Here is a 22,207-nt window from a genome sequence, read left to right on the forward strand (position 1 = left end):
CTCGGGCCCCTGCTCTGAGCCCCGGGGTCCCTGCTCTGAGTCCCGGCCCCCTGCTCTGAGCCCCGGACAGCCTGCCGCTGGTGCTGCTGTGGGCGTGGGACATGGCTTTGTGGGTGTTAGGCTGGGCCCAGCGGTCACCAGGTACCTTGCCCATGGGCTGGGTGAGTCTCATGGGGCTGCATCGGCAGCACGGGGGTGAGTGCCCTGGGGCTGTCAGCGCTCACAGCTGGCCTGGTCTGCACTAGACAAGGTCCCCTGCCCACTGGGGAGCATCTGGGTGTTTTCAGGGATTCCAGTTGAAGGGAGAGGCCGCTCACCGGGGCTGCGTTCAGCCGCTGGCCTCGGTGTCCCGCCTGCCTGGGAAGTAGCTTTGGAGTAGTCCCTCCCTGAGAAGGACAAAGAGCAGAGCACAGCCAGGCCTCGCGGAGCTGGGCCTGCGCCCCCAAGAACTGGTCAGGGGGCCCTTGGGCCTCACGCGTCCTGGGGCGGTTTCTTCCGCTCCTCACTTGAGGCGGGGGAGTGTGTGTGGCCGCGTTCCCACGTGGGTGGCAGGCGCCCTGGAGAGGCTCCAGCAGCCCTTGCTCCCAGGGGGCAGGGGTGGGCACTGGACCGGGCCCTGAGCCGGCTGGTCGAGGTGGCTCTCGGGAGCTTGGCCTTGGCATTTGCAGTGCCCGGCGCCCGGCTGCCTGGTGCCCAGCAGCACTGTGCTCCAGAGCCGGGGGTCAGCCGGTGGCGCTGCCCGGGCCCGGGGCTGCCTTTCTCCTCTGAGACGCTGCCCTCCCTCTGCAGACCATGCTGACCGCCATCTCCATGAGCGCCATCGCCACCAACGGCGTGGTCCCAGGTACGGGCGTCGGGGACGGGGAGTGACCGCGTGGCCTCTGCGGCATTTTGAGGCCTTCGCGCCAGGCGCCACGTCGGGAGGGGGTGGCCGGCCCTGGGGGCTTTTCCACGACCAGGGTCCTGCTGCCCTGCGGCCTGTCCCTGGAGCCTGCATGCTCGGGACTCACCGTGAAACTGGGGTTCTTTTTTTTGTGTCTTTTTAGGGCCGCACCTGCGGCATATGGAGGTTCCCAGGCTAGGGGTCAAATCGGAGCTGTAGTCTCTGGGCTACACCACAGCCACAGCAACTCGGGATCTGAGCTGTGTCTGTGACCTACACCACAGCTCATGGCAACGCTAGATCCTGAACCCACTGAGCGAGGCCAGGGATCAAACCCCCAACCTCATGGGTACTAGTCGGATTCGTTTCTGCTGAGTCATGATGGGAACTCCCACTGTTCTCTTTCAAGCTGAGTCGTTTCCAGGACCAAGGCTCCAGGGTGGACTTCTTGCCTCGGGTGCTGACCGAGGGGGTGGGGGCGGGGGCAGCCCTGACGTGGGGGTGCCTGCCGTGGCTGTGGAGTGGTGTGGTGACCGTCCCATCACTGGGGTGGGCAGTGCTGCGGGTCAGTGGCCTCGGGAGCAGAGATGCCACCAGGTGACCTGAGGACTTCTGCTCCCCGACGATTGCACAGCCCAGCTTGTCTGCGCCGCATGCTTGGGTGGCCACCCCTCCCCCAGAACTTGCCTGGAGGCAGCGGGGTGGCAGGCAGGGCCCTCGGCAGAGCAGGGAGGCCGCCCTAAGGGGTGGGCGGCCGTCTGAGGCTGGGAGGTGGCGCCCACACCCACGTCTTGAGAAGGGGGTGCGCCCCACGGGCGTGGGGAGATGGCCTTCGAGTTGGCTTTCAGGAGGCCTGCGCCCTGACACACGCCCCAGGTGGCCGGTGTCACGCAGGGTCCCTGGTCGGAGTCGGAGGGCGCCTAGCTGACCAGCAGGTGCCTGGGGTCGGGCCCTTAGGTGTGAGACAGGAGTGGTGACTGAGCGGCCCTGGGTTTCCTAAACCCTTTGGGCAGAACGAGAGGGCACCCCGGAGTCGGGTGCGGTGTCCACGGCAGACCTCGTACGGTCGAGGCCCTCGGTCCGGCCTCCTGCTTGTGGCTGCTTCCAAATCTGCCTCCAGCGAGGCGAGGGGCTGAGCTCTGCAGGTAGGGGTGCTGGGGGGTGGGGGGCAGGCTCATTGCCTGCATGTCCCCCTCCCTGCCAGGCTCCCCGTTTGGAGGCCCAGCCCAGGTGTCTTGGGGAGCCTGCCTGCGTGGTCATTGGCGCGTCGTAACCCGCTGCTCCTTGCTTTGCGTTTTTTGCAGCTGGCGGCTCCTATTACATGATATCGCGGTCCCTGGGGCCCGAGTTCGGAGGGGCTGTGGGTCTCTGCTTCTACCTGGGCACCACCTTTGCGGGGTCCATGTACATTCTGGGGACCATTGAGATTTTTTTGGTAAGTGCTTTGTTTGGGCCGGCTTCCCTCCCCTTGTCCAGCTGTAGCCACCGTCAGCAGAGGGACCCCCGGAAAGGGCACCGCGAGTCCCTGCGTCCCCTCCCTGAGGCACATTCGACCCCGCGGTGTCCCCTTGGGCTCCCAGGGGTGGTGTGTCCGATTGCTTGGCATGGGGCTGAGGCTGGACCGCTTGGCAGGGACCCGCCGTCCCTCTTAGCTGCTTTTCGGGGTGACCCCAGGCACTTGCCAGGGCAGCCTGAGCTGTTTGAGGGTTCAGGATGGTGGGGACGGAGCCCCTCGGCCAGGACTCTGTCCCTCCCGAGTTCGCTGTGCAGCGACTGGGTGCTCGGCAGGTGACGTTGGGGCCTTCTGAGTCGGGCTCGAGTGGCGTGGATGGCTGTGGAACCGCGAGGCCAGTGGGCCTGAGCTCAGGGGCACGGCCCTGCCACGCGGACCTTGGGGTCCCCGAACCGGAAACTGAAGTGGTTTGTTTTTTTGTTTTGTTTTGTTTTGTCTTTTTGCCTTTTCTAGGGCCGCTCCTGTGGCATACGGAGGTTCCCAGGCTAGGGGTCCTTTCGGAGCTGTAGCTGCCAGCCTATGCCACAGCCACAGCAACTCGGGGTCTGAGCCGTGTCTACTGCGACCTACACCACGGCTCACGGCAATGCCGGATCCTTAACCCACTGAGCAAGGGCAGGGATCAAATCCCCAACCTCGTGGTTCCTAAGTCGGATTCGTTAACCACTGAGCCACAACGGGAACTCCTGTTTTTGATGTGTTTTAAGGTGGAAGTGCCCCCGGTGTGCCAGGCCCCTCAGAGGTGCTGTCCCTCGGGGAGCCACCTGGCCTCATCCTAGCGCTGTCAGCTGTCCCTTGCCCACGCGGGCCGCTGCTGGGCCTTCCAGGCGGGACACCGCTGCCTTTTCTTTGTCGGGGAGGCAGGTCCTTGCGTTCTGATCTGCTTCCCCCGGGGTCCCGAGTTTCCCCTCAGAAGCGAGCCCTGTCCCTCGCCCTCGATGCCCCGAGGGTCCGTCCTGAGTGCGTCTGGGCTGAGGGGGGCGGGGGGGCTCGAGGAGAAGGGGGAGCCCCGCGCTGAGCCCTCAGGGCCGCTGGGGGCGCGCGTGGGTGGGTGGCGGCCCCTCCTGAGCTCACTTCGCCCCGCAGACCTACATCTCGCCCAGCGCGGCCATCGTCCAGGCCGAGGCCGCGGGTGGCGAGGCCGCGGCCATGCTGCACAACATGCGCGTGTACGGGACGGGCACGCTGCTGCTCATGGCCCTGGTGGTCTTCGTGGGCGTCAAGTACGTCAACAAGCTGGCGCTGGTCTTCCTGGCCTGCGTCGTCCTGTCCATCCTCGCCATCTACGCCGGCGTCGTCAAGACGGCCTTCCACCCGCCCGACGTCCCGTGAGTCCCCAGCCGGGTGCCGGCTCTGCTCCCTCGTCTCGCCTGTGCCTCGGGTTTCACCCCCGACCGCGTGGCTTGGGCCGGCCCCGAGTCTCCTGTCTGGCCGGGTCCAGGGAGCGCCGGGCGCGGTGCTCTCGTGGCCGCACCGTCTGCCCGGACCTGTCCACTGGCCGACCTCGGCAGCGGCTGCGCTACCCTCACAGAAGCCCCGAGTGGGGTCTTTCCTTTCCCTTTGGGTGAGGACCCCCAAGGGGGCTGGTCTGGCAGCCTGGGTGGGGCCTTGGCGCCGAGCCCTCTCCCAGCTCCCACGCTTTGCGCGCCACGTCGGGGGGCCGCGGGTTCACTCCTGCGCCCGCCACGCCCGGCTCAGCGCTGCCGAAGCGCAGAGAGACCCGCCCCTCGCAACTCAGACAAGTGTCCCCGTTGCCCTGAGTGGAGGGGGTCCGAGCTCCTTGCGTGGGACCCCCAGCCTCTACCAGCTCCCCGAGAACGGTGCTGGGGGCCAGTTGAGGAAGGTGGCTGAGCCCCACTCTCGACCAGGGTCTGTCTGCTGGGGAACCGCACGCTGTCCCGACGCGGCTTCGATGTCTGCGCCAAAGTCCACGCCGCCAGCAATGGCTCGACCCCCACTGCCCTCTGGGGCCTCTTCTGCAACAGCTCCGCAGCCAGCTCCTCCTGTGACCCGTATTTTGTGCAGAACAACGTCACGGAGGTCCAGGGCATTCCCGGCGTGGCCAGCGGCGTCCTCCTGGGTGAGCGTCCTCTCCGTGAGCGAAGGGTGAGGCTTGGCCGGGCTGGGCTGGATCACCCAGCCTGGTGCCCAGGTGCCATCCTTCTGCCCGGTCCGTGGCGGCATCACCTGTCCCCGGCAGCCAACCCTGGGCCTGTAGACGCTGGGTGTGCTGGGGGGCAGCGGCCAGAGCTTCAGGCCCGATGCCGGGTGTTCAGGGCTGTGGCGAGAGGCTGGGCCGGCTCTTCCCCGCTCAGGCCAGAGGGCAAAGGACCAAACCCTGAGCGCTGGGCCCTGGCCGCCACAGACGCTGTTCTGTGTCCCCGAGGCCGCGACTGCAGTGGATGTGACGCTGTCCTTGTCCCCGGGCCGTGCTGAGCCAAGACGCCGGTGGGGAGGGCATGGGCTGCAGAGCCCCCTCCGAGCCTTCCTGGGGCACAGGCCATGACACTCCCAGGCCCTGCCTCTGGGTTCTGGCTTCTCGGCCAGAGGCGCAGAGCAAACCTGGGAGCGGCTGGGGCAGCAGGTCACACGGGGCGGTGGCCGTGAAGGTAGCGGGGCAGGGGTGGCGGGAGGGGGGTGAGGTGTGGGGTTCTCTGCGGGGACCCCTGTGTGGGGAAGGGGTTCCGGGCGGGCCGGGGTCGTGGGCCACAGCGGGGCTGCCAGGCAGGGCTCTGCACGGGCGGGAGGTGGGCCGGGCACTGACCTCCACTGCGTGTGTCTGGGGACCCTCTCTGCCCCTTGGGGGGTCTCCCGGCTAACTCCCTCTCAACCGAGGCCTCCCTGCCTCTGGTTCGGGAAGGGGTCCCCCCAGGGCAGGAGCCCTGAGAGCAGGTTCTGGGGTGTCGTAGCCAGCCTGCCCCCTCCCCCCCACAGATAACCTGTGGAGTGCCTACGCGGACAAGGGGGCGTTCGTGGAGAAGAAGGGCGTGGCCTCGGTGCCCGCACCGGACGAGAGCGGAGCCGGCGGGCTGCCCTACGTGCTCGCCGACATCATGACCTACTTCACCATGCTGGTTGGCATCTACTTTCCCTCCGTGACCGGTGAGGCCCCAGCCGCTGGCACGGCCCTCTGCCCGCCGCCTTTTCCTCTTGGCTCAGGAGACGAGCCTGGGGTCTCTGTCCCATCTGTGCCTGAGGGAGGGGCTGGGGACAGCGAGCTTGTCTTGGCAGAAACTGCCCAGACCTTGGCAGCTAAGAGTGGACACGGGCTGTCGTGGAGGCCGGGAGCTGTGGCTGTCCTGGTCCTTGTCCTTACAAGACTCAGCTGGCCTGACGGGGAGGGGGGCTCTGTGCACGCCAGCCCCCACCCCCCCACACGCATGCGGACTGGCACACGTGCACCCGCACAGGCGTGTACCCGTACGGCTCCTAGCTGCCCGCAGCCTGGAGTTGGGGCAGGGGGTGGAGAGGCCGTGACAAGCGTTTCTCGTCACCTTCCCCTCAAAGGCGGGGGCACGGTCTCATGTAAATGGAGGCGGGAGGTGGATCTGGCGCCTTGGGGGGTCTTCCTTCTGTACCCCTGCCCCCCTGCACCTGCGGCGACAAGGGTGGGTCTGGAGGAGAATGTGGGAAGTCCTCTGTGGATGCGGCTTTCCCGCGGCCCATCGTGCCCTGACCCCCGGCTCTGTTGGGCAGCCACGCCGAGCACAGTGTCACAGCTGCTGAACCTGCCGCCGCCCCGCTTTTCTTTGACCCAGTTGAAATCACTTACAGTCTGTGTGCCCAGCGGGGTGACGGGCGGGGGTGGCGGCCAGTCACCACGTGGGCAGGGCTGGGTTTAGAGCAGCGAGGAGCCGAGGCTGAGCTGCGCCCCAACCCGGGCCTGGACTCGGGAGGAACTCGCCTTGGGTGGCCCCCTCCAGGAAGTTCTGACTCCGGCCTCGGCAATCGGACAAGCACATGCGGTGGGGCCCACAGGGGCCACGCCTGGTTCTGGGCTGAGCCACGCTTTGGCCTCACTGTGACTTGGTCACCTTGGGGGCAGCTGGCCCCAAGGAGAGTGTGGTGGGACACTTGGGTGCCTGCCCCTGTGTCCCGCGGTAGCCGTCCCATGGCGTGGATAGGAGACCAAGCCAGGTTGTGAGGCCTGATGTGGGGACAGCAGCCCGTGTAGGCTTGGGTCTTCCTGTGCGTCACTCAGAAGTCCTGGCCCCGCTCTTCCGACCCTGTCCAGACAGGCCTGGGTGGGCGGCGGCACCTCCTGGTGTGCCCGGGTGCTGCAGGCGTCACGTGGGCGGGGGCAGCATCTCGGTTTGCCGTGACGGTCGGTCTCCTTGGTCCCGCAGGCATCATGGCAGGCTCGAACCGGTCCGGGGACCTCAGGGACGCCCAGAAGTCCATCCCCACGGGCACCATCCTGGCCATCGCGACCACGTCTTTCATCTGTATCCTTGGGGCTCGAGGGGGCTTCAGGGATGGGTGGGGGGTCGTCCCTGGCTTGGACCGGCTGGTGGAACTGTCGCTGGGCTCGTCCCTTCCCAGCGAGTGAGGTGCCTGCCTGGTCCCCGTGCTGGACACGCTGCCGGCCAGGCCCGTCCCCACCGAGTGGAGGTCCCCGTAGAACCGGGGGCCGGGGGCGTCGGGGGTGGGCTGGTCCCGGCTGCCTGCAGCCCATGTGTCTGGCCCGCGCCGTCCTTGACCCGGCCACAGACCTCTCCTGCATCGTGCTTTTCGGGGCCTGCATCGAGGGTGTGGTCTTACGAGATAAGTATGTTGGTTTCACTCACAGCTTCTGGAAGCCTCTGGGGCAGCCCGCGCTGGTCTTCTAAGACGTTAGCTTTCCGGCTGAGATGCCTCAGGATTTCCAGCTTTGCGTGCGGCAGGCCTCCCTGCGGCCCATGTGAGGGGTCTGACCTTCCCTCCGTTTCCTGCTCGAGCCTGGAGGGGGGCCCTCACGTGACCTCGGACCCAGGCGCTGGGTGGGGGGCTTCCGGGAGAGGCCACTGTGGCCACTCAGGCGGGAGCACTGTGTCCAGCCCCCGTCTGAAGGCCCCCCCCCCGCCCCCGCAGGTTTGGGGAGGCCCTGCAGGGGAACCTTGTCATCGGCATGCTGGCCTGGCCGTCCCCCTGGGTCATTGTCATCGGCTCCTTCTTCTCCACCTGCGGGGCCGGCCTGCAGAGCCTGACGGGGGCCCCGCGCCTGCTGCAGGCCATCGCGCGGGACGGCATCATTCCCTTCCTCCAGGTGAGCCTCCCGCCCCGCCAGCGAGAGCAGGGCCCCGGGAAGGGCGGCGTCTGGAGGAGCCTGGGCCTCTGCCCGGGTGCCACCCTTACAGCTGAAGGCGGCGGGATCCGAGCCCCCACCCCGAGGCCTCGTCCCGTGTTGCCCTGGACGTCAGAACCGCGCGGGAGGAGGTGGGGAGGAGGAGGCTCTGCCGGCGCCCTGCCGTCCCCGTGGGGGTCCCTGTGGGTGCGGGTCCCCGCAGGAGTCTCCCAGGGCGTGTGCCCCGTGGTGTTGCCCTGCACGCTGACCGGTGCCGTACGAGGGTCGTAGGCTCTGATGGCACCCGGGCCACTCTCCACTCCCTGGGGGTCGCTTTGCTTCCCGGACGAGGTCCATCCAGGACGCGCGGTGGCGAGTCCGCCTCTGCCTCTGTCGCGTCTCGGAGGCCCTCTTGAGTTGAGCAGCCGTCTTCACGAGCTTTCGCCCGGCCTCTGCCCCGAGGCCACTGGCCCGCCTGCCCCTCTTCCTGCAGGTGTTCGGCCACGGGAAGGCCAACGGGGAGCCCACCTGGGCCCTGCTGCTCACGGCCCTCATCTGCGAGACCGGCATCCTCATCGCCTCCCTGGACAGCGTGGCCCCCATCCTCTCCATGTGAGGGTCCTGCCCGCTTGTCGGCCGCCGGAGGCCTCTGCTCCTGGGCTCGCCTCCTGCTCAGGGGACAGCAGAGCGCCAGGCGCTCGTGCCTGCGCGTGCGGAGCGGGGCGGGGTGGTGGGACGGCTGCGTAGGGAAGAGGGATGGGGCTCCCGGGCGTGGGGGCAGCGTGGGCGCCCCCTTGGGACCGGGCTCAGCCCCTCATGCTGAGCTGGCGTCCCCAGGTTTTTCCTCATGTGCTACATGTTCGTGAACCTGGCCTGTGCTCTGCAGACCCTGCTGCGCACGCCCAACTGGCGCCCTCGCTTCAAGTATTACCACTGGTGAGCCCGGTCCCCGCCAGGCCAGCTGCCGCCTGGGTCCCCGGTCGTCCCCTGTGGAAGGAGCCCAGTGGGTTGGTGAGGGCGCCGGGTCTCCGTGTGCCCAGTGTGCCTGGCGCCCTGGCGGATGCGTGAAGCCCGTTGTTGGTGCCCAGCGGGGTGGCGTCCGCCTTTGGGGTGGTGCCAGGGGAGGAGCGGAGGAGCACCTGGCTGTGTTCCTGTACGAACAGAGGGTTCCTGCGGAGGGACGGGACGTTTCAGGGCCCCTGCTCGGACGCCAGCTTGGGGCTGGCGGGGAGGCATGGCCCCACGAGCTCTGTGTCCCCAGGACCCTCTCCTTCTTGGGCATGAGCCTGTGCTTCGCCCTGATGTTCGTGTGCTCCTGGTACTACGCCCTCTTCGCCATGCTCGTGGCCGGCTGCATCTACAAGTACATCGAGTACCGCGGGTGAGCCGCGACGCCGGGGTCCCCACAGCCCGGCGCTGGGGGCCTCCCCGGGGCAGGTGCACGGGGCCCTCTGGTGACCGAGCCGGCGAAGCCCGCCTCCCCTGCCGGCCGTTCAGGGTTCCTGCCTGTGAGTCTAGTGCAAGGAGAGCGCGTTTGCTGCGGTTAAGGGGCCGCACGACTGTCCCGCGTTCGTCTCGACGTACCCGCAGGTTTAGCCGTGTCAAAGTGTGAAGGACTGTGCTTTGGGGCTTTGAAATCCAGCTGGTGACGCACTGCTGCGTGGTGGGTTTCAAAATTCCCAGGAAGTACACCGCACCAAACCGCAGTTGTGGGCAGGTTGGCTGCAGCCCAGAGCCCCTGGTCCACCACGAGGGGCGTGTCCCCCGAGGCCCTGGCCCCTCGGGGCGGCGGGGGCCCTGGGGGCACTGCCTCAGGTCCCCTCCCAGCTCTTCCAGGTGGCCATCCAGGGTCTGGGGACTGTGCTGCTCCTGCTGGTGCCCAGCCACCGCCTGCCACCGGAGTCCCCTCCCTTTGTCTGTCCATGGCCTTGGCTCTGAGGCCCCTCACGGTGCCCGCGCCACCCCCACCCAGTGCCCCTCCCCACGTCCTGCTCCTTCCTGTCCCTGGTCGGCCTCGGAAGCCCCCTGCGCTGCCCCAGAAGTGCTGAGAGACCCCAAGGGCCTCCCCGGGGCTGCCCGGGTACCAGCTGGATGTGCTGCGGGGAGGGCTCACGGCTGCCCCTACCCACCCAGGGCCGAGAAGGAGTGGGGCGACGGCATCCGGGGGCTGTCGCTGAACGCCGCCCACTACGCCCTGCTGCGCGTGGAGCATGGCACCCCCCACACCAAGAACTGGAGGTGAGTGCCCACCCTCACGCCCTTTGAGCCCACGGGCGTGTCCGTCCCCAGGCTTGGTGGCAAGAAGCTCACCCCCAGTTAGGTTGTCAAGGAAGCTGCCATGGCCTTGTTCATGGTGCTTCCCCCCCCATCACCGCCCTCCCCGCGCGTGATCAGCTCGATCTGATCGTTGGTTGAGGAGACATTGCGAGGGTGGAGGTGGGGGATTGGGGTGAGGTCATCTTTGGGGACCTGCTGTGGACAGAGGACACCTGCCAGGCTTCTCGGGTCTGGGAGGGGGTGGGGAGCTGCCCCTCTGAGCTGCCCCGTGCTGGAGGCCCCTTGCCCTCCATCCCCCGGGCAGAGGTGGGGGGGCGCGCCTGCCGAGTGCAGTGTCCCGTCGTCATGGTAACCGCTGCTCCCCACCCAGGCCGCAGGTGCTGGTGTTGCTGAACCTGGACGCCGAGTGGCGCGCGAAGCACCCCCGCCTGCTGTCGCTCACCTCGCAGCTCAAGGCCGGCAAGGGCCTGACCATCGTGGGCTCCGTGCTGGAGGGGACCTTCCTGGACCAACACGCAGAGGCCCAGCAGGCCGAGGAGGTGGGGCTGGGCGCCAGCGTGTGGGGGTTCGAACGAGCAGGATGGAAACCTGCTGGGAACGTCTGCCGTGCGAGGCCCGGGCGCCCGTGACCCTCGGGGACGCCGTCGGGCATCGAGAGTGGCCGCGGGGGGCCAGTCCCTGCTCGTTTGCTTCGGCAGCGGAGGACAGAGGGTGAGCGGGGCGCATGTGCCGGCGCCTCCCGCCCTGGGTCCTGGCACAGACCCGCCGCACAACGTCTTTTCATCCCAAACGCCGAGTCTGTCTCTGCAACGGCATCCGAACGGCATCCCCACTGTCGCCCAGTCCCCAGGCCGCGTCCAGACCCCCGCTTGCCTCCAGCCCAGCTCCGTGTCAGCCGGGCCGCGTCTCTGGGTGTCGCTCTGGGTGGGCCCCTCGCCTGCATCCTGCATCCAGGCGTCCGGGGCACCCCTGCTGTCTGTGGGGCTGTGAGCCGGACTGCATCACAGCCAGGCCTTCCCGGGTGGGCACGGCTGCTCCAGGGGGTTGTGGCCGGCAAAACCCGGTGCATCAACACCCCCTCCGGTCAGCTGGCCCGCCGGCCCCGCGGGGCCTGGGTGGCTGGTTCAGGGCGCCCGTTGCATCCTTTCCTTGTCTCTCCAGAGGCGCTGGCCGTTCTCTGACCCGGGGGTTTAACGTGGCCACTGCTCGCCTGGGCCTGGGTGTGCACACTGGGGTTGTGGCTGTGAGCCTGGCTGTAGACGTGGCATGTTGCCCTCGCGATGTGCTGGCGGGCAGCCTCTTAGCTGGTGCCCTAGGCCTCTCGGTGGCTCCTTGCGTGCGTGGCGAAGCTCAGGCTCACCTTGTGCGTTTCCTGCTTTGACCCGTTTCCAAGGGCGGGAGGGGCCTGGTTCTCATGTCTGACTGTGGCCTCTGGCCCCCGGGGGCGACACACTTGTGGCTCCTTTTGTCCCCCAGCATTTCCAGGGAACCGGGAGGCAGAGCCGGCGGGGGGCAGACAGGCACCCGGCCACCAGCTCCGAGTGTGCATCGGGGGCTCCGAGCTTGTGCAAAAGGGCACTGACGTGGCTCAATTCACAGCCTTTTCCAGACGCGAGTGTTGTCATCTGATGTGTTCTTCTGGGTATTTTCCTGTTGCCGTTTTGCACAAACAATCCTGCAGAACACATTCGGCTCACACACTCACGTGCTTCCAAGCCGTGTCTTCCGGTTGGCTGGGTGCCTGATTCGTTTCCTACGGCTGTGTGGTGTTTGTTGCCGGGTGCTCTGAGGTTTGTTCCACGAAATTGTGGTTCCTGAAACGGCGGGGGTTCCATCACTGTCAGGTCAGGAGCGTGGTGGTGTAAGTGACTGCAGACCTGCCTTGTCCACGAGAGGCTGCTTTTAGGACAAGTTCTCAGGGCTGGAGCTCCCTTGGGGCCTGGCCTCCGAGGGTCTGGCCAAGGTCAGTTCTTGCCTGCCTGGCAGTGTATGTAAACTCAGGTCCGCGTGGCCCGTGGGCATGGGGGGCTCAGGCCCGCTGTGTGTCTCTAACGGGAGGGCCGGGTCCCGTGGCCGCCGCGGAAGAGGGGGAAGCCTCGTGGAGGGGGCACGGCCGGGCTCCACCCCAGGGGCTCAGCAGGGGTGAGGCTCGGGGCCGTGTGTGTCACCAAGGGCAAGGGCTGGGTGGAGGCACTCGCTGGGGTTTCCAAAGGGGAGGACCCCCGGGGTGTCACGGTCAGGTGCACGCACAGCATCTCACTTGCAGGAGGCACCCACCTGGCTCCCACCTGCTTCGACTTTGGTTAGTGACTGAGGCGGGGGCCTCCTGAGGGGAGGCCCTGCTGCTTCCCACCGGGATCGCGGCTCTCGATCTGGTGGAAGGAGGGCGGCCGAGAGGGTCAGCCAGGGTGCAGGCAGGGCCACGCGCCTGCTTCCTGGGGCGGGGCTGAGGCCCATCTGCTGGGGTCAGAGAAGCCCCTCACGCTGACCCCAGGTTCCGCAGGGCCTTGTCTTGGGGACCCAGGGCCGGGCATGGAGCAGGGGCTGCAGAGGTTGAGGCGGCCCCCGAAACCCCACAGGGCGGTGAGGTGGGTTTTCCATCAGCGTGACTGGAGGACCCCAAACCCATGGTGGCTCCTTGAAGCTGTTGCATCGGGTCAGCCTTTCCTAAGCCAGTGACCTGAGAGCTGTGGTCTCAAAGTGGGGACATGTGGCATTTAAAGCCCCCGGAGTGGCCACCTCCTGACCCGGCTGAGCCCCTGTGCTCTGGCCTCTGGGCAGCGTGGGCCCCGCGAGCCCTGAACTGCATTTCGACCGCACTGAGGCCACCCCGTGTCACGTCCGAGGATGGGTCTGGACTCTTCCTTCTCCAGCCGCCTCGCCCTTCGATGTGGTGGCAGCTCAGGCCGGGTGGTTGAGGGGACGTGGCTCCAGCCCTTGCCACGAGGTCCTGGGACGGCCGGAACAAATACCCATCCCTTTTGTCCCAGCTCTGGGGCCAGATCCAACATGGAGGGGCCCAGGGCCGCCCTGTCCCGAGCTCAGAGCAGGTTCCAACTGCCTTTTCCAGCTGCTGGGGCTCCAGGCGGCCCTGAGCTCATGGCCCCTCCCTCTCATCTCTGCCTCTGTCTTCTCGTGGCTTTTTCTCAGTGTCTGTGTCTCGTCTGTCCCTTTGAGGACACTGCCATGGGACCTGGGGCCGCCTGGGCAATCCAGGATGGTTTTGTGTCAAGACGCCTAACTCACTCAAGATCTCTCCTGGAGGCCATGCTCCCAGGTTCTGGATTAGGACGCGGGCATATCTTTCAGGGCCAAGGTCAGCCCACTGTGGTCTGTCCTCTGGGCCCCAAGCTGCCCCTGCGTCTTCCACGTAAAAGCATGTGTCTTGTCTCGGTGTCCCCCGGGTCCCAGCCCCTCACACTGTCCGCCAAGCCCCAGATCTCGTCTTCTGCCCACCTGGCTCAGGTGCTGGGACATCCCGAGGGGCATCCACCTCCCATGTGACGCGGAGGCAAAGGGCCCTGTGGGACCTGCGCCAGGCCGTCCCAGCCCGGGAGGCGCAGGCCGGAGGAGGCGGCCACGTGGGCTCCAGCAGGGCTGTTCCGCCTGTGTCAGCCCTTCCCTGTGGTTCACAGCTGCATCGGGGGGGCCCCGAGTCAGGCCCCAGGGGCCGGTCAGTGTGGCCGGGAGGGGACCAGCAGGCACAGGTCCTTAGCGAAAGGCCCGCTGTCGTCACTGTGTGCCCGGCCTCCCCGTGACGTCCAGCTGCCCTGGGTCGGATGCCTGGCGCGTGGCCGAGGGGCAGAGCTGCACACGCCCGGCCTGTCGCTCCTGAACCTCCAGGCCCCTCGGTCCTGGTCGGGAGCGCTGTTGGGTGGATGCGTGCTGGCCGGGGGTCCGCAGACCAGGAGTAATGGACCCGGGGTCCGCGTGGAAGGGTGGGGGGGTCCGTGACCTCGCAGGTCCGAGAGTGCCTGCCGCGTGACTGCCCCACCTTCCCGAGGGCAGGGAGCACACACACGTGTGCTCGCGTGCGCATGCGTGTACTCACGTGCACACGCAGGCGGCCCTAGTCTGGACCCCGGGACCGAGGGTTGGGGTTACCCTGACCCCTGATCCTGCGCCCCTGCGTCCGCAGAACATCCGGGCCCTGATGGCGGCCGAGAAGACCAAGGGCTTCTGCCAGCTGGTGGTGTCCCCCAGCCTGCGCGACGGCGTGTCCCACCTGATCCAGTCGGCCGGCCTGGGGGCCATGCGGCACAACACGGTGCTCATGGCCTGGCCCGCAGCCTGGAAGCAGGGGGACAACCCCTTCTCCTGGAAGAACTTTGTTGGTGAGTCTCAGGGCCCCGGGCTGGGAGTCCGGGCCTCGATTGGGGTGTCGGGGCCCTGGGCTGGGTGTTGGGGTCCCAGGCTGGGTCTCAGGGCCCCGGGCCAAGAGCTGATCCCTGGGGGCCGCTGGGGGCCCTGGCTGCGCTGCTTCTCGAAGAGCCAGCCGACGTTCAGGAGCCTTGAGACGGGGCCATTTCCCTTGGCCCTGCCCTTCTCTGGCGACTCCCAGGGGCGCCAGCCGGGCCGCGGAGCGATGGGGGCGGCTGCACCCCATGTGGGGCTCTGTGTGGACCCCAGGCCCGCCCACCCCAGTCCCTGGCGGGGGCCCTGAGTCCAGGTGCCCAGTCGTGCAGGGTCTGTGACCCCTGGCCCGCCTGCCCCTCTGCAGACACCGTGCGCGACACCACGGCGGCGCATCAGGCCCTGCTGGTGGCCAAGAACGTGGATCTGTTTCCGCAAAACCAGGAGCGCTTCAGCGACGGGCACATCGACGTGTGGTGGATCGTGCACGACGGGGGGCTGCTCATGCTGCTGCCCTTCCTGCTGCGGCAGCACAAGGTGGGGCCCGGGGGCAGGGGGCGCCCCCGGCGGGCCCCGGGGCAGGGGCCGCGGCGACCGTGCCATGCCTTCCGCAGGTGTGGAGGCGCTGCCGCATGCGCATCTTCACGGTGGCCCAGGTGGACGACAACAGCATCCAGATGAAGAAGGACCTGCAGACGTTTCTGTACCACCTCCGGATCAGCGCCGAGGTGGAGGTGGTGGAGATGGTGAGGGCGCCGCCCCCACGGCTCGGCCCCGGGGGCCCCGGGACGCTGCCGGCTTCCGCCACGGCCTTCGCTGCCGTCTGGCCGGGGCTCGTCTCAGCCTCCTTCCTCCCTGGTCCCGTGGCCTTGGCCTCTTCGGGCGGGTCGGGCGGCCTCTTGCTTTAGATTTGGCTCCTGTGCTCCTCGCGGCCGGTCTGGGCCGTGGGTTTACCGGAGGAGGACCCAGCCGGACCGAACGTGCCCAAGGGCCACGTCCGCACCGAGGGACAGGCCCTGGTCGGGGTATCGGTGCTCCGCGGCCAGCGGGCCAGTTAGAGCCGAGCTCTGCCGGCGAGCTGTTCTTCGGAGCACGAAACGCCTCCTGTCCCTTGCAAGCCTGGGGCTCACACCTGCAAGTATGGTCGTGGCCACAGCAGGCGGCCGCGTCCAGAGCCCAGAGCTGGGGCGTTCTCCCCTCAGGGGCGTCTTGTGTGTTAGTGGTCATGGGTCCTGGGCCGGGCGGAGGGCGTCCAGTCGTGACAGCTGTTCGCATGCATGCAGTCACCCGCACACTCACAGCTCCCGGACCGGGGCTCCGGGGCCAAGGCGGGCGGGCCTGAGTGGGCACCCAGGCGCACAGCACGCTCCTCACGGCGCAAGGGGCGTGTGCTGGCCATGTGTCACCGTCGTGCTTGTTGACTCCCGGGTCTGGATCTGGTAGGTTGAAAACGACATCTCCGCGTTCACCTACGAGAAGACGCTGATGATGGAGCAGAGGTCCCAGATGCTGAAGCAGATGCAGCTGTCCCGGACAGAGCGCGAGAGGGAGGTGCGTGTGGCACCTGGCGCCCGTGGTCGGGGCCCCCGACGAAGCCCGGGTGTCCGTCTGCCTCCCACTGGCCTGTGCTCTTCTGCGCGCCTTGTGACTGTGGGGAACGGCCTCGTCTCCACACCTGGTTTTGTGACCGGCTGGTGGCACGGCCCCCCCACTCCGCCTCCCGTGCGGCTGCAGCGCCTCCTTCCTCGTCTTCCCCTCCCCCACGTCCACAGCGCTAACTGCCCCCACCCCACAGGGACGGGGGCCCCCTGGCGGCCCCTCTGCTGTTGTTGAGGGAGGGGCCGGATGGATGAAAAGCTGGGAGGCAGGAGGGGTGGGGGGTGAGGAGATGGAGGGATGGGGGGGTGAGGGGTGGATGGATGGGGGGGTCTGGGGGGATGAGCCGGTGAGCAGGTGGATGCTGGGTCGGCACAGAGCCACGTCAGGTGCAGTGTCACTGCCTCCCGGTGGCGTGGAGGCCCGGGGCCTGTCCCGGGGGCTTTCAGAGCCGGGGTGGGAGGCGAGACTAGAAGTGATGCTCGGTCTGGAAGCCCAGGGGGAGGGGCCTGGCCAGGGCGGGGGAGGGAGGACCAACTTGGTCCTCGGAGCGGGCCCCGCCCTCCCTCTGTGCCCTCTGGGCCCAGGTTGGCACCGGCCCATTACAGACGACTGCTGCCCCTGCTCTCCCTCCAGGCTCAGCTGATCCACGACAGGAACACAGCGTCCCACTCCGCGGGGGCCGCCAGGACCCAGGCCCCGCCCACGCCAGACAAGGTGCAGATGACCTGGACTAAGGAGAAGCTGGTCGCCGAGAAGCATCGAAGCAAGGACGCCAGCGTGTCCGGGTTCAAGGACCTCTTCAGCCTGAAGCCGTGAGTGTCGCCTTCCCGGCCACGGGAGGGGGCCCCCTGCTGCCCTGAGGAGCCACAGGCGCGGCTGCGAGAGGCGGACCCTGCCGAGGACCACGGATCCCTTTAGGGCCAGTTAGCCAGGCCGCTGTCAGGGTTCCTCCTGGAGGTCAGGGCTGCTGGCCGGGCTGGACGCCCCGTCGGGCCCGCCCCGCCGCCTCCCTGGCTCCCGCCTGTGGCGCTGAGCTGAGAGCCCCCCCGTGCTGCTGGGGGTGCTGGGGGCAGGGTCCCGGGTGGGGGAGCCAGGGCAGCATGTCCAGGTCTGTGGAGTTGGAGCTGATCCCCTCCAGGGGGCCAGGTGGCCGCTGTCCCACCCCCTCCTGAAGTGACTCTCTGTTCTCTCTTCCATGTAGACAGTGGGGACACCTGTAAGTCGCCGCCACCGCGGCCACGCAGACCTGCTTGCCTGGCACGTGCTGGCCGCACAGCCCCTCGTGAACCGCGTGTGCATGTCCAAGCGTGTGCACGGCCCCGTGTGTGTGTGCGTGTGTGCCCGTGAAGCAGTGTGCATGTCCCGCATGTGCCCGCTGCGCTTTCAGCTGTTTCCTGCTTAGTTGGCTTCCTCCGTTCGGAGGGGCTCAGGGCGCGTCCCTGAAGTTCCAGAGCCAGGAAGTGGGACGCGGTCTGGAGCTGCTCTGGACGGGCCGAAGGCTGTGTTCTGCTGGCCCGTGATTGTCCCTCACCCACAGCCACAGGTCCGGGCTTCAGGTGCCGAGTCTCAGCTCTGCCGGGGCCACATGCCCTCCTGTCTCCCCGGCACAGGTGCCCTCTGACCCGTGTGAGGCCGCCGGCTTTAACCCCTGAGACGGGCTGGGGGCGAGCCCTCTGCGTGGCCAGGCCCCCGGGCTAGTCCCAGGGCCGGCACTGGGCTGCTGTCTGTCCCTCTGTCCCGCTGACCACGCCTCTGTCTGTGCCCCTGGTGCCCCTGAATCTTCCCGGCTGTGTTCTCTTCCGCGGGAGCCCCGGCCAGCAGGCTCAGAGGAGCCCGTGACTCGGCCCCTCGACAGAGCGGGTCACACACTGGGCACACGTTGGCGCCTTGGGGAGCAGAAGCTGCAGGTGCCTCGGGAGACGTGGCCGAGCGCCGTGCTCCCTGCTGCGCATTCAGGAGCTTCCAAAGCTCCCCCAGCAAAGCCTGCCGTTACAGAGACGAGCGAGCCTGCAGATGCAGGAGCAGGGCCCCCAGAAGGCGTGTGGGTCCTGGGCCCGCGCCTGAGGGCCGCGGGACGCCAGTGGGACATGGCCTGGGGCTGGGACGCCACTCCTCACTCTGGCCTGGCTTGTCCTCAGGGCTGGGCTGGGGAAGCATCGGGAAGGTGGGAGGTCATCCCACAGGTGACGCGTACCGACTTAGGGGGTCCACGCGGGAGGGCCCCCGGGTGTGTGGTTTTCTTTCTGGTTCGTCAGCCTCCTCTGTGTCCCCACCAGGCGCCTGGGGCCTGGATTTGCCCCCCCGCCCCCCCCCGCCCGCCGCAGCCCTGGTCCTCAGCTCTGTGGGCCACGCCGCCCCTCCGGGCTCAGCGTGTGGCATTTCCCTGTTGGGCGTCTTCACGGCCTGGACATGTGGGTACTCCAGGCCTCGACCTCTGCCTGGCTGGCCTCCACGGGGCCTGGCGCCCAGGAGCCGCGGGTCTGTCCAGACCCAGACTCCTGATTGGAAGATTATAGTGTTTTTAGACTCTTGGCCTGAGAGGTCCTGTAACGTCACCCACGCTTTTCCGGAATGACTGTTGTTCCCCGAACCCTGGTGGTTGTGGTCCATCCAGGCAGCTAATTCACGGTTCTGGTAACTGAAGGTTCCCAACTGGGCCGTGATCAGAGACCCAACCTGTGATTTTGTCAGAGTTGGAGAGAAAACCAAAGGCTCCGTGTCCCCGTGTCCCTGCTGGTAGCAGGCAGCTGTGATTGGGTTTCTCGGCCCAAGGGTCCGGTCGGTCCGAGGTTGTGGCCGGGGCATGCATCCTGCAGGCCTTTCCCTGACCAGCACATGGCAGCCTCTGTCTCTCGTGTCTGAGGCACGAGTGACCTTCAGACGGCCTCCCGTGCAGGCCACAGGTTCTCGTGTGGCCCTGGCCTTGGTGATGGTGCTGGGGTGTCCGGTGCGGAGGGGGGGCGCTGGTGCCGTGAGGTGGGTCCACCCGGCCCAGGTCTGCTCTGTGCTCCCTGGAACCCAGCTCGCTGGGGAGGCCGTGCGCGGTGCCCGAGCCCTGGGCGTGCTGGTGGCACAGGGGTCGGTGTCCCCTGGAGAAGCATCAGTGCCCTGCCCGCTTTGGCAAGTGTGGAGACCAGGCGGCTGGGACAGGCGACATGGGGTCTGGGTCACCAGGTGCCAGGAGCTCTTGTCCCAGCCACATCCGGGTGGATGGACCTCACAGGGCCTGCGCTCTCGGTCAGAATCTCCCGGTTCCGTTGCAGGACCTCGGGCCTCAGGACTGGGGCTGTGGGGTGCAGGCGCCTCTGTGCAGCCGCCTGAACCCAGCCCGTGTGGGCAGGAGCAGGGGGCTATGTTGGCCTTGTTGGCAGTTCCTCTCGGGCAGCGTTTAAGGCGGGCTGAGCCTCGGGGCAGGGGTCCTGACGGGAGATGCCTGGCAGCCTAGAAACGTGTGCGCTGTGCCGTCGAAGGCGCCGCTTCGCCAGCGTGGTGGGGCTCGTGGGGCAGGAGCGTTTTCCCTGCTAACGCGTCCTCGGGCCGTCTCCCGTCCCCGCCACCTCCCACCCCGTGATTCCCGGGGTGGCGGGTCCGAGCTGTCTGCGCCTTGTCCTTCCCGCCGGGGGCGCGGCGGGCGGGCTCAGACCACCGGTGCCTGTGTCCCAGGAACCAGTCCAACGTGAGGAGGATGCACACGGCCGTCAAGCTCAACGGCGTCATCCTCGACAAGTCCCAGGACGCCCAGCTGGTCCTGCTGAACATGCCCGGGCCCCCCAGAAACCGCCAGGGGGACGAGAACTGTATCCTTTTCCTGATGCGGTCCTCAGCGGGCTCGGCTGCCGCGCGGAGGGCGGCGCCTTGTCCTCCTTGCTCAGTGGAGGCGCCTGGGGCCGGGTCGGGGACCGCGGGCGTCACCGTGGGGGCCGGGGCTGGGGAGGGCGTCCTGGGAGTCACCCGGACTGACCCTGGGGCCTGAGTGTGCGGGGAGGGGGTGCATTTGCATGACTCCGGGGACTTGGGGCGATGCTGAGCACACGTGGCAGAGGTCGCCCCCAGCGGGGGAGCCCCATCTCAGACCCTGACCCTTCCTGCTGTCGCACCAGCTCCGGGCAGCCCTGAGGGCTGAGACTGCCGGCTGCTCTGCTCCGAGCCCTCCCGGCACAGCCCCTGAAGCACCTCCCGCTGGTGGAGCCCCTCGGTCGGTCTGGCCTCAGGGGACACGGGTCAGCCCGGCCAGCTGCCCAGCTGCCTCCTCAGGGTCCAGCCCCCCTCCCCTCCCCCAGGGCCCGTGGCAGGGAGAGCAGCCTGCCTCTCGCGTGGAAGCATCTGGCTGACCACACGCTTGAGAAACCTGCCTGTGTGACCAGTAGTGGCTGGATGTGTCCCTTGCTGTGGGTCAGCGCCCCCCATGCCTTCCTTTCCCCCGCATGTCTTCTCCTCCCCCACCCTGTCCCCTCCCCCAGGCCTCCCTCTGTCCCCTCCCCTCCCCCCCCCCCCCACCGCCCCACCGCCCACCCTGAAAGGGCCTGGGGCCTGGCTGCCCCTCCCTCTACCTCTTTCTCAGGCCACGTCCTAACTGAACAGGGGCCCCCTCACGCCTTCAGCCGTATGCCGGGCGGGGTCAGCGTTGTCCTTGACTCAGCACCCAGACATGGAGTTCCTGGAGGTCCTGACCGAGGGGCTGAACAGGGTCCTCCTGGTCAGAGGCAGCGGCCGCGAGGTGGTCACCATCTACTCCTAGCGCTCAGCCGCTCCAGGCCACGCCCGGCACGGGGACGGAGCTGCGCACACCCTGACCCGTGCGTGGCGGCGTGTCGAAGTTTCTAGAATACTGCCTGGGGCTCCCCTGTCCAGGCCGTGAGCTGCGAGCCCGAGGAGGGCGTGGCCCCAGCCGCGACCTGGGCCCCGGCCCTCCTGGAGGCAGAGCAGAACGGGACGCCCTTGGATTCTGGACTCGTCTTTCCGGCTGGACCCTCCGTTGTGCAGTTACACTCACTCAGACACCCCCCTGTCCCCGCGGCCCCTCTCTGGCCGAGGGCTCGCTGCAGGCCCTGCCCTGTCCACGCCGGGTGTCTGAGATGAAGACAGGAGCCGTCCACACGGCACCAGCTCCAGCCTGGGGTGGTGTCTGCCCTCGGGTGCCTCCCGCTGGGCTTCGTGCTCCAGGAGTGGCGGGCGACAGCGGGAAGGCCTTCAGGACAGGGCCTGCCACACAGCTCAGTCTCACATGCACCTGTTCCCGCGACCTTCATGCTCAGAAAAGTGGGTGAGGCCGTAGCCGTGGGAGGCCCTGCAGTGGCCACGACGCCCGCTGGTCAGCAGGGCCTCTGTGTCGCCTCCCGCCAGCACTGGCGGCTGGTCTCAGCCACATTCAGGGCACCGGCAGGTGGTCTTGGCCATGTTCGGGGCACTGGTGGCTGATCCCGGCCACACTGAGGGCACTGAGATGATACCTTCTGAGGATCCTGCACTTGGCATACCTGGCACACTTGGCACGTCTGCCGCGTGTCATTGCAGTACCTTGTGCCTCACTTTCTGTTTGGCTTATTTATTTATTTAAGCATCTGGGGGGGGGTGTTCAGTGATGAAAGTTGTCCCTGAGGAGATTGCTTCCGTGAAAGAGACCCCAAACAGCTGGCCCCGACATCTCTGGCTTCCATGGGCTCCTCAGAGAATCAGCCTGGCACATGCGTCTGGGGTTGGGCAGGAGCCATGGGGCTGGGTCACCATCAGGGTGGCCGCAGCCAGTGTGCCAAACGCCGGGCTCAGGGGTGTGTGGGGGTTTCAGTTCAGCACTGAGTTTGGCAGCGGATCCACCTCGCTCTCACTGGGTGCCCCTCCCGGATCTGGGCGGGGCCGCCCAGCCCGGGTCCCTGTGCAGCGGCTGGCAAGCAGCCTGTGGGGACCAGGATCATCTGCCACATCCTGTGACCCCAGCTCGCCGCCCACCTCCTGCCGCGTCTGCACCCTTCCACGCGTCACCCGTGTAATCGCAGCGGCAGCCGTTTGCTGTTGCCTTCACGTTTTCCTTTTATAGGGTGTTTGTATAATTTTGTCAGTAGGAAAATAAAATTATGTAGAGCCCGAGTATGTTGAAGACTCTCCCGGGATTCATTCAGCATAAAAATCAAACATTTGGAGAAGCTGACCCCCGCCCCCTGACATCTCTTGGGGTTTATTTCAGGTCTGATCACCAGCGCAAACTCAGATGGCAGAGAAATTGCCGTGTGAGTTGGCTGGAAGGAGTAAAAACAAAACCACCCAAACCAGCCCCCTCGGACGGGGAGCAGTTCTGGGCCCGCCCCCATTTCCGTGAGTAGCG

At 67.4% G+C, this 22,207-nt stretch overlaps 1 protein-coding gene across 10 annotated transcripts in view; it reads left to right on the forward strand.

Moving 5' to 3' along the window:
- Nucleotides 1-21,972, forward strand: part of SLC12A7 (solute carrier family 12 member 7) — a 40,079-nt gene extending 18,107 nt beyond the window's left edge. For 7 of the 10 annotated variants that reach the window (XM_085001656.1, XM_021077138.2, XM_085001658.1 and 4 more), the window contains 20 exons: nucleotides 790-844; nucleotides 2,188-2,318; nucleotides 3,483-3,724; nucleotides 4,265-4,476; nucleotides 5,331-5,498; nucleotides 6,743-6,841; nucleotides 7,107-7,164; nucleotides 7,467-7,641; nucleotides 8,153-8,271; nucleotides 8,497-8,595; nucleotides 8,921-9,040; nucleotides 9,793-9,897; nucleotides 10,307-10,475; nucleotides 14,075-14,270; nucleotides 14,657-14,826; nucleotides 14,904-15,035; nucleotides 15,733-15,840; nucleotides 16,522-16,700; nucleotides 19,552-19,685; nucleotides 20,535-21,972. In XM_085001656.1, coding sequence (XP_084857782.1) covers nucleotides 790-844; nucleotides 2,188-2,318; nucleotides 3,483-3,724; nucleotides 4,265-4,476; nucleotides 5,331-5,498; nucleotides 6,743-6,841; nucleotides 7,107-7,164; nucleotides 7,467-7,641; nucleotides 8,153-8,271; nucleotides 8,497-8,595; nucleotides 8,921-9,040; nucleotides 9,793-9,897; nucleotides 10,307-10,475; nucleotides 14,075-14,270; nucleotides 14,657-14,826; nucleotides 14,904-15,035; nucleotides 15,733-15,840; nucleotides 16,522-16,700; nucleotides 19,552-19,685; nucleotides 20,535-20,626 — 2,763 coding nt within the window. In that variant the 3' untranslated portion in view covers nucleotides 20,627-21,972. Of the gene's footprint in view, nucleotides 1-789; nucleotides 845-2,187; nucleotides 2,319-3,482; nucleotides 3,725-4,264; nucleotides 4,477-5,330; nucleotides 5,499-6,742; nucleotides 6,842-7,106; nucleotides 7,165-7,466; nucleotides 7,642-8,152; nucleotides 8,272-8,496; nucleotides 8,596-8,920; nucleotides 9,041-9,792; nucleotides 9,898-10,306; nucleotides 10,476-14,074; nucleotides 14,271-14,656; nucleotides 14,827-14,903; nucleotides 15,036-15,732; nucleotides 15,841-16,521; nucleotides 16,701-17,089; nucleotides 17,105-19,551; nucleotides 19,686-20,534 lie in introns of all 10 variants that reach the window. The other 3 variants (XM_021077137.2, XM_085001657.1, XM_085001659.1) reach the window with 1 other exon arrangement.
- Nucleotides 21,973-22,207: the final 235 nt, after the last annotated feature.

The sequence above is a fragment of the Sus scrofa genome, chromosome 16 (assembly GCF_054392235.1).
Source record: "Sus scrofa isolate SSC_HxYL_T2T_F1_AM1 chromosome 16, Sscrofa_HxYL_maternal_Yorkshire_Landrace_v2.0, whole genome shotgun sequence".
NCBI classification, from domain to species: domain Eukaryota; kingdom Metazoa; phylum Chordata; class Mammalia; order Artiodactyla; family Suidae; genus Sus; species Sus scrofa.